The sequence below is a fragment of the Oncorhynchus mykiss genome, chromosome 12 (assembly GCF_057628025.1).
Source record: "Oncorhynchus mykiss isolate SJ-2025 chromosome 12, ASM5762802v1, whole genome shotgun sequence".
In the NCBI taxonomy this organism is placed as follows: Eukaryota; Metazoa; Chordata; class Actinopteri; order Salmoniformes; family Salmonidae; genus Oncorhynchus; species Oncorhynchus mykiss.
In genome coordinates this window covers 73,379,127-73,389,926 of record NC_143033.1, presented here as the reverse complement: position 1 = coordinate 73,389,926, position 10,800 = coordinate 73,379,127, and the positions used below count along the sequence as shown (strand labels likewise).

General features: G+C 43.5%; 1 protein-coding gene across 2 annotated transcripts; it reads left to right on the top strand.

Annotated features, from left to right (window-relative positions):
• The first annotated feature begins 568 nt into the window (after nt 1-568).
• Nucleotides 569-6,935, top strand: LOC110538182 (uncharacterized). 2 transcript variants are annotated; one of them, XM_021624821.3, is made up of 4 exons: nt 569-884; nt 2,303-4,231; nt 4,345-4,472; nt 5,400-6,935. In XM_021624821.3, the coding sequence occupies exons 2-4, from the start codon at nt 2,323-2,325 to the stop codon at nt 5,862-5,864; spliced, it is 2,502 nt and encodes an 833-aa protein (XP_021480496.3). In that variant the 5' UTR covers nt 569-884; nt 2,303-2,322; the 3' UTR covers nt 5,865-6,935. The 2 variants fall into 2 exon arrangements, with proteins under 2 accessions (XP_021480496.3, XP_036794132.2); XM_036938237.2 differs by having other exon boundaries at nt 654-884; nt 2,290-4,231.
• Nucleotides 6,936-10,800: the final 3,865 nt, after the last annotated feature.

Sequence of the window (10,800 nt, the reverse complement as noted above, 5' to 3'; positions counted from 1 at the left end):
TATGAAACTCATGAACTTTTGCTGATCTGGCACATTTTTCTGCAGAACCTGCTAGCAGGTGTTGGGTAACTTGGGTTTAATTACCTGTGCCAATGTGCATATAAGCAGGCCATTGGAGACAAAAACAACAGACATGTACTGACTGGCACAATGCACCCAGTCAAAAGTCATCTTACAGTTCTTTAGAACTGTGTACACGTTTCGCTGTGGTGTTTTTCTATCTGATAACAAGGCTCGTTCCCTTTACTTCTGCACTCTGATATCATTGTTTCAGAATGGCATGCTGACAATGCTGTTATTCACTAGGTAGCTGGTTCCCTTAATATGGGTATTAAGAAATCCTGCCATGTTCAGATCAGATCAGAAATTGATTAGACTCAACTAATCTCATAAAGTCCCCAAACTGTTGAGCAAATTTCCTGTACGAAACATGCGTTTCTGGAAACATTTTTATACAGAGCTTTATTTTTCAAGGAGTATGTGTTGTGGAAGTGGACCTAAAATCATTAACTGCCAAAATATAAAATGACTCATTGTTGTCACTTATGCCATGAATTATCAGACTTTCTGGCATTATTGCCATGGCTTGTGGAATTTCAATTCAACTAAACTCATATTTAACTTTATTCTCAGCCAGGAGCCAGGTCTACATTGTCATTGCTGGGCCGTTCGCGTTGATAAGAGCGGGGGCGCGCAAACGATAGGAAGCACCCCACCCTCAAGAGCACGAAGCCTTGCGCGTGCTCAAGAGACAGTAGTTTCCGTTTTGTTTCCTGCGTGTTGTGGGCAGATTTCTGCGCGGAGCGCCTACTCTCCACTGCTTGCCAGCTTTGAAAACGCTTAAATTGCAGAGTCAGCGGCATACTCCTGACACAACAGGCACGGTAAGAAACATCCGTCGGTAATCTCGTCCCATTCATAGCAATATGGTAGTTATCCTAAATCGCCCGATTAGAAGCTGCTGTCATATTGTACGATCTTGGAACTTGACTGACGTGATCAACATTTTCAGAAATAGTCGCATTTCAGACATACAATTTCTTTAGCTTTGAAATAGGCTACCGTTATTGTTCAAATGTGGCATCTAAATCTGGACATGACATTGCCACGCTGAATTAGTTTTATCTGTAGCGTGGTGATTGCATTGCAGCCACTCCCCGTTTCACCATTTCATTGTTAGATGATAGTAGCCGCGTTTACACTGTTGCACTTTAAACATTATTCTCATCTGACTGTTTTTTACTAAATATTCACTTCCTATAAATATTGGCATTTGAGCTGATTCGAATGTCGTTTTGTTTCTTGGGCAACTTTTCTAGCCTGTAACGGGATGACCATGATTTTTTTTGTTTTGTCGTCTAATTTCACCAACCAGTAGTCCATTGTGCTACTGACCGTCTGTTACTCAAAAATTATCATTTCTGCGTACTTTTCTTGGTGTTACTTGCGATTTTTATTCAAGTGCGTTTTTAAAGAGGCTATACGAGCCCTTGTCCACACAAAAGGTTGGTTTAATCAGTCGCAGGTGTTCATTTCTCACCCCGGCCTAGTCTTCGGAGGCTGAGCACGCCTCTACTTTTTATTCGCCAATTTTGCGTAGCCTATATCTGAATCTTTTTAATTAATCAATCTAATTCCGTACTAAATTGGTGATGCATATTTGATCGGTTTTATGGATGAATGTTCATGCATTCTAATTGACGTTTGTTTCTTTCCCAGTTACGTCTTCCCCACCTAACGTTACACGTATAATGCAGCCGGTTATGTGGATTTTGAGAATTGAGCCATGAAGGCATACATTACACACATCCTCGTCTCACACACCACTCCAAATATGCCAGCTGTGCTTAAACCATGTATTAATCAGGTCGATAGAGCCAAGCCAACCACCCAATGCCTTTGTCAAACCTGGCAGAGGCCTTGCCCACGATGAGCACTGAGTCGGCAGGACTCGAGGGGCGACACAGCGAAACCGCTGCAGTGCAGTAATTAAATAAGGAATCTGCTGCTCCCTTTAACGCTTATTAGAAAAACCAAAGTATATAATTTGACTCCCTCACTAAGATAAGTGTGGTATCCCAAATATTTGCACAAGGGAAGAGTTGTCAAATTTCGTCTTTTTTAACAGCTTGAAGTTTAAATGAATTCCAGCGCCATTGCATTGTTTGTATGCTGTACAGTTTTATTTTGATAAAGTTCCTGTTTTCCCTAAGTATTGAATTTGTATGAGTTTAATTTTGTATCATATCATTGCATGTATTTTCACGTTAAGTCTTTTGTCTAAACCAGTGTTTATCATTAGGTCCATTGAGGAACCCAGATATGGATGCTGAGCAGAACCAGGTGTTGGACACCGCATCAGAGACTCGAGAGCAACAGGAGACTGGAGCAGGAGACTGCCCCCAGTCACAACACGACTCTCCAATAGATCCTGCAGAATCACCAGTGACGAGGCAAGAAATGGAGCATTTGCAAGATGTGGTTACAGAATCAGGACCGTCAGAAGAAACGCAAGAGACGGCGCCTAAAGCAGAAAAATCCCCAATGAAAATGGTTGTATCTCCTGAGAAGGTTCCAGAGACCTCTACAGAAGTTGTGACTAAAGCAGAGAAGTACCCAGAAAAACAACCAGAACTAGAGAGCTCAACAGAGGTCTCTGAGCCAGCTACAGCAATGTACGTAGAACGTGAAAACATCCAGACCGCAGAGCCTAAAAAGCAGCCAATGCCAGAGAGAACACCAGAGCCTCTAGCAGAGAATAACATTGAAACTGCGCCAGAGAAAATAGCAGAACCCGTCCCAGAGGCTGTTAAACTGTCTGAGCAGGCAGCGCCCGAGCTTGTCACACAGCCAGAATCTGAGGACGTGAAACTGCTCGAACCAGAAGAGAAAGGGCCTGAGGAATCTGAGAATCAGGCAGAATCTGGTATTGTGTTGGAGGTGGTGCCAGAGATGCCAGCGGAGCCTGAAACTGTAAAGGAAGTGGAGGCAGACAGAGCGACCGACGCTGAAATTGTACCGGAACCAGAGCCAAAGAAATCCGTAGCGGCTGAGACTGTGAAGAAAGTGGAAGCAGAGAAACCGGTAGCAGCTGAGATTGTGAAGAAGGTGGAAGCAGAGAAACCGGTAGCGGCTGAGACTGTGAAGAAGGTGGAAGCAGAGAAACCGGTAGCGGCTGAGACTGTGAAGAAGGTGGAAGCAGAGAAACCGGTAGCGGCTGAGACTGTGAAGATGGTGGAAGCAGAGAAACCGGTAGCGGCTGAGACTGTGAAGATGGTGGAAGCAGAGAAACCGGTAGCGGCTGAGACTGTGAAGATGGTGGAAGCAGAGAAACCGGTAGCGGCTGAGACTGTGAAGATGGTGGAAGCAGAGAAACCGGTAGCGGCTGAGACTGTGAAGATGGTGGAAGCAGAGAAACCAGTAGCGGCTGAGACTGTGAAGATGGTGGAAGCAGAGAAACCAGTAGCAGCTGAGACTGTGAAGATGGTGGAAGCAGAGAAGACAGTAGCAGCTGAGACTGTGATGGAAAAGAAACTGGTAGAAGCTGAAATTGAAAAAGAAGTCGGGTCAGAGAAACAGGCAGAAGGTGATGCAGTGGAGCAGCAGAAGGCAGAAGTTGTCGAGCAGGTCCCTGCTCCTGGCACTTTGTCTTTCGCTTTCCTGGAGCATGAGCAGACCAAAGCCACCCTTCGCACCTCTCGCACTCTAATCATCCTCCGAGGCCTCCCCGGCAGCGGCAAGAGCCTCTTGGCACGTGCCATTGCAGATAGCTACCAGGGTCTCTGCACTGTCTGCTGTGCTGATGACCATGGTGTGAAACCAGAGAGTCCAGAAGCATCGGCAGATGGGTACAAGGCTTTTGACGATGCTGTGGTAGCCTGCTGCAGTGTAGGAACATCTGCTCAAGTGATTGTGGTGGATGACACCAACCATACCCATGATCGGCTGGCCCGTCTGGGGGAGGTAGCAGAGCAGCACCGGCTGGTGGCCATGTTTCTGGAGCCCCGCACTGAGTGGAGCAGAGACTTGCCACAGTTGGCCAAGAGAACTCTGCGGGGGCTAGAGGAATCCCAGATCCAGGCCATGAAAGTTCCTCTTGAGGAGACATCCCTGCCCCTTTTCTTTGGCTGGTTCCTTCTCCCTGGCATCCAGGACAAGGTCAGGTGCACGTCCATGGATTTCCTGAAGACATTGGACACGCTTGAGGCCTTCAAGAAGCACTTGCCTGACTGTGAGTTCAGCACAACTGTCTTGTGATACACACAATTATATTGTTTATATCTAAATCAGATTTTAGTCTCTTGAGCTTGACTGTGACAACTGAGCTTGCTTTGTTTTTTTCAGTCACTGTTGAGGCTGAGAAAGAGGTGGACCTGGAGCAGTATTTCCAAGCCAATGGAGCTCTTCATTGCACTACCAAATTCTGTGACTATGGCAAGGCTGAGGGAGCCAAGGAATATGCAGACAAACCAGTAAGTCTGAAAGAATATTGAACAAAAATAAAACGCAACAATTTTACCGAGTTACAGCTCATATAAAGAAATCACTCGATTTAAATATATTAATTTAAGCCCTAATCTATGGATTTCATATGACTGGGCAGGGGTGCAGTGGTGGGCCTCCCACTTGGGAGCCAGGCCCAGCCGATCAGAATGTTTTCCCCCATAAAATGGTTTTGTTACAGACAAATACTAATCTGTTTCATCAGCAGTCCAGGTGGCTGGTCTCATACAATCTCGCAGGTGAAGGTCCTGGGCGGTCCTGGAGGTCCTGGGCTGCCATAGTTACATGTGGTCAGCGGTTGTGAGGCCGGTTGGACGTACTGCCAAATTCTCTATAATCATGTTGGAGGCAGCTTATGCTAGAGAAATTAACATTCAATTCTCTGGCAACAACTCTGGTGGACATTCCTGCAGTCAACATGCCAATTGCATGCTCCCTCAACTTCTGTGGCATTGTTGTAACACCACTGCAAATTAGTGGCCTTTTGTCTTCAGCACAAGGTGCACCTGTGTAATGATCATGCTGTTTAATCAGCTTCTTGAAATCCACACCTGTCAGGTGGATGGATTATCTTGGTAAAGGAGACATGCTCACAAACGGATATAATATAAACAAATGTGTGCACAAAATAAGCCTTTTGTGCGTTTGGATAATTTCTTATTTCAACTCATGAAACATGGGGCAAACTTGACATGTTGCTTTTATATTTTTGTTTGGTGTATATTGGTGATGGGAAATATTTGTAAAATGCATCCTCATCCTATTAACCCATTTACTACACAGCTCAAATTGGCCTTGTTTTATGAATTTAAAATCTGAACTGTGCGTTGTTTAAATGCATTTTCACTTTTCGGGGGACCATTTTGAAACGACCTCTTTCTCTTTTCCCACTCTAGATTGTTAAAGAGTTGTATGGCTCTGCGTTCGAGCTGTCCCTCAGTGCCCTCTTCGTCACACCTCGCACTGTTGGTGCCCGGGTTTCACTCTCTGAGGATCAGTTAACCCTGTGGCCTGCCGACGCTGAGAAGGAGGCAGTCCCTCTAGTCCCGGCTGCCGCCACCCTGCCCGCAGGCAGCCGTGCCCACATCACCCTGGGCTGTGCGGAGGGGGTTGAGCCACAGCAGACTGGCTTTGACCTGCTGGAGATCCTAGCGCTACAGAAAGAGGGTCAGGAAGGAGAGCTGGTGGAGGAGATGGAGCTCGGCTCCCTGGCCTACTACGGCAAGGGGAGGTGGCTGCTCAGTCTGAGGGAGCCCGTCTCCGCCCAGGCCTGCTTCTCCAGCCTCTACGGGCCCAAGAAGGCCGACACGACCAAGAAAGACGGGGACAAGAAGAAGAAGCAAAAGTGCACCATACTGTAAAGGAGAGGGGGAAGGTGGTGGTAAAGGATGGCTCGGGATGAGTGGCGTACTAGTGTTCTGATTTGTCTGTGGGGAGGTTTGTGTTTGTGCTACTTTTGGGGTTTGGGAGGCGTCTTGGATATCCACCCCAAATCCACAAGCTGTGTGCCTTTCTCTATTGCTTTGCTGCACAACCCAAGAGGCCTTTAAACCACAGTTTAGGTCAAGCTTAGCATCTTGTTCAGTGTCTTGTCATGCGTTTTAGTGCCATAGTTGCAATTGGATAGGATTTCTGTAGACAAGGCCTGATTTCATGGCTCAGATGTAGTACTGCTGTACCTAGTACCGCTTCTCCCCGTTTGTGACCACTATTTTTCCCTACTCAATTCACGTCTAACACTATATACAACCCCTTCCGCATATGTCAGTGTTAAGCATTTAGATGTGTTTTCATGTTTGGTGTGAGTGGCTCAAATAGTATTTTCATCGCATGCCAGATTTTTCCGTTTAGCTGATGTAGTTCTAGTCATGATTAGCTTCTTTGCAAAAAGTTGCACATCTCTTTCAGTAATTTCTCGTGACACTGGTCATTTCCTGTGATTTAGTCAGTCGGCCCTGTCATGTGTTTGCATTTGTATGTGTGTGTTTAGTACGAAGGAAAGAGCTGGGTAATTTCATAAGTAGCTCATGGGCCAAAAGGGTGTCTGTGTGCTTGATTTGATGAACTGTGAATGTCATTCATCGAGGTCATTCCTAATTAACTCTTTTTGCACGATGCAGCAGAAATCAAAGGGAGAATGCTGATGAATGTGCAGTTTGTTTGATTAGCTGGCACTTACTTGGTACTTATCAAATGCTGTGAAACCAAGGCCACAATTTGCAATATTCTGTAGTATAGGCGACTGCAGCCTGGGATCATCCCTCTTTCTGTCAACCATAGTTTTCGCATGTCCAGTTGTATGTATTCACTGTCTTTTCATGACTGATGTGTAGGTCTCTTAGGGCAAAGCCATGCTTGTGTATTTCTTCCAATGAGTCACTATTTTTGCACATGTTTTGTACACTTAATAAAGGAATTTGTTTTGCGGCAAATATTGTCTAATGCAATTTCTACTGTTACACCCTGTTCAAGACTGTTTTTTCGTCTCTACACCAGTGGTGAATTAAGCATGTAAATCTCAGTGAGACATAAGTGGGATGCCAGCAAAGCCACAACACTATAAATCAAATGTATTTATATATCCCTTCGTACATCAGCTGATATCTCAAAAGTGCTGTACAGAAACCCAGCCTAAAACCCCAAACGGCAAGCAATGCAGTTGTAGAAGCACGTTGGCTAGGAAAGGCCAAAACCTAGGAAGAAACCGAGAGGAACCAGGCTATGAGGGGTGGCCAGTCCTCTTCTGGCTGTGCCGGGTAGAGATTATAACAACATGGCCAAGATGTTCATAAATGACCAGCATGGTCAAATAATAGGTCTGGGACAGGTAGCACGTCCGGTGAACAGGTCAGGATTGCATAGCCGCAGGCAGAATGTATACAGTACATTAATTGCGCCTATACCACTGCTACAGCTGGCTATCAGCGGAGCCTTGTCTGACAGCGACACAGTTCATTCGGCCTCATTTACTGCCTTTAAATTTAACAATGTTTTAAATGGCTCATGGCTGACTTGCTTAAAGAAATGTGGTTTCTACTGAAAATTGAGATGTACAAACAATGGCATAAGGGGACGACAAGCAGATTAGAGGCAATCTGTAATTTCAATTAAGACATGAGCAAGCTAGGATGGACGTAGTCAAAACTTTGCTCAGCACTTTTGAAATGTACAGTGACAGAATTCAGAACATGGGCTGTTCTTACTGTGCCCTCCCTGTACACCAAGTCAGAACTGTAACATAAATAAAGGCGGCATATAAGCAGACAATGAAAGCTCTTACAATATTTAATAACATTTCTCAAAAAACAGTTATGGACTACATGTGCACCGCACATTACTTTCTTAGCTACAGTATACATATCTCCCCGGCATATTTAATTTATGCAATACAATACATTTTTGGACTCACCTTGTACTGTGCTCACTTGAACATTTTTTGTCATCAAACTTTGTCATTAAAGTGGCATTCTCTGGATTTATGGTGCATTCAAAACAATTGGGAACTCGGGGGGGGGGAGTTGTATCATGATGACGTCAGTGATCTTCAGGTCGTAGCTCTAGAAAGAGGCCCGAGTTCCCGATTTACAATTCCAAGTTGGATGAAATTTTAAACCGTATTTTCCCAGTCGTAGCTCATTTTCCCAGAGTTCCCAGTTGTATTGAACTCACTAAAGTCAGATTTTACAGTTTTGAGTGCGGCACAAATCATGCTTCATTGACAGCATGGCCAATATTGAATGTTTATAATTTTAAACTAGGAAAATAGACCCATAATCTTAGACTTGGGACCACACAGCCACTCCACTGAATAGCAGACTAATGATTGCTTTGCAATGCTAGCAGTTAGCCACTGATTCCTTCCAAAGCCTTCATTGTTGAATTTGCGATTTCCAACTTGTTGTGTAATGTTTATGTCCAATGGCCGATGAGCACCGATATGTTGTATCTATAATTTCTCTTCGTTATTTCTCTTTGTATGACAAGGATTAAAAAGGATTTGCCAGTAGATTTTCGACTTGATTCACGATGATGACGGCTAGCTAAGATTTTGAAAGTATGATGTTGAAATGATCAGTCCAATCAAAGCTACTGTAGATATAACGTGATGTGACATAATTGTATCTGTGGCCAATGAGCTTGAGCCTTCTTGGATGGGCACTTCTAATGTAACTCTATGGCAGCACCCAAGGGGCTAGAATTTTAGAGCTCTACCCTTAGACTTGGTGGTGACGTAGTGTCCCCATGAGTGACAGAACACTGAGCCAATCATGGCGCAACACTCCGTATTTTCTGCTGGCTTGCCCCACCACCACAGAAGCACCGAACTAGGCTTGAACACCTGCATTTTGGAGCTGCCTTACTCAAGAACCAAAAAAGAGACCATGTTTGTATGCAGCTTTTTTAACTCAATGACATATATATTTTTTACATTGTTTGCAAACATGTGACATGAATTAATGCCAAAATAGCATGCAAAACAGGCAACCCCCCCCCCCCCCCAAAAAAAATATCTATATATTTTGGTGCTAAAAATGTGGGACTGCCCTGAATGACTGTGTCGCCACTGCTGCGTACCCATTTCAACAGTTAGGAAGCTATTGACTCTTGACAAGGTACAGTGAGACTCAGGCATTTTGTTTGTAGATGGAGAAGTTGACCAGCAGATGGCACTCAGCCTCTGGATATTATAAGTGCAATGTATGAAGAGAACATTACCTAAAGGATATTTCTTATCAGGCCAGTCAATGTTTGAATCTCCCAAAACTGAAGTGACATTGTTTCATCCACTTTTGTGGAAGTGTATCCTAGGCCACAGGCTCTCGCACACCCACAATCCTACCTTCGTTACATATTATTCTGGAGAGGCTCTGAGTTGAATGACCCAATTGTCAGACTGTCTAGTGGTGTGCCATCACCTCCCATTGCACCATATTTCACCACAACTGTGCAAGTTTTGATATTATTAATTTACACACCGGTGTGTATGAGAGAAAGAATTGCAACTCTTACCAAGGTCTGTATTGCCAGCTGCACTAGACTGAGGATTACACACACTGACTGTACAGGGCACTTGGCTCATCTGACTAATATGATGCAAAATATTCTTGCTCCTACCAAATGAAATTTTTCCACCTTGAAATGGTCTGATTTTATTACACATGTTTATGTATTACCCTGGTTCTGTTCGTCATACCGTAATGAGCTATCTACACTAGAAAAAATATTGCATTGGTTAGACAGCTGGTGTTGACATAATTTTTGTTAGCGTTATTTTATTTGGAATTTGTTGATTTGTGCACAAGGCAATACAAAACAATGTGATGAAAGGCAAGGCAAGCGATAACTGCATGTGCAGGATAGGTAAACAATTATTACGATCTGGATTCCTTCAGACTTTCCTACCCTAAACCCTAACATTAACTCCTTACCCTAACCATAACCCTTACCTAACCTTAACCCTTAACCATTTTCAAATTCAACTAAAATCGAGATTATGTACACACTAGATGATTAATAGGGCCGTTGTGTTGAAGCCACCTTGCCTCCATCTTGGCACTCCCCAACCTTTGTAAAATATATTTTGGAAGCTATAAAATGCATTTATTAATGTCTACACTCGTTTTGCCATATTTATTCCATTAAAGACACCTTAATGCATACTTTTAAATAATATTATGTGAGCTAAACATAAAAATAAAAACATATATAAAAACATTTCCTTAAAGTATATATTTTTTTAGATGACTAATGTTACTGTCCCCACTACAACTAAAAAAATACTTGAATGCATGCTATTTTCTTCCTTGAAACATTTAATTGAAATAGAATTCAATGTATTCCTATGAAGTACTGCTCCTACTGGTGAGTGCCAAAATGGCCGACCGGCGGCTTCAAAGCCTTCTCAATAACCAAAGACAGAGCATCACAAACCATGGTGTGGTTTAAATGCATCTTTGGACGTCTCAAGGATCTTAGATTGCATGGAGCCCCAAAACCCCCTGAGGCGCATAAGGCACCTCCCCTTTCAAATATTACTAGAACAAAAAAAACAAAAAAAAAACTGTATCCTGTTTAATCAAACAAAGAAACAAATAGTTTGGGATTCACACAAATAATAATAAAAATACCAGGGGTAAAAAAGCACAATACTGCAGTTTGTACAATTTACTTCAAGGCCACTGAATGAAAATGCCTTTGGTGAATCATTGGCTACATGTTTATGTATTTATCTACATATGGTCAAGGCCAAGAGCAACGGGAAATATAAATAGCCGTAATGTAGATGGACTTCAGTTC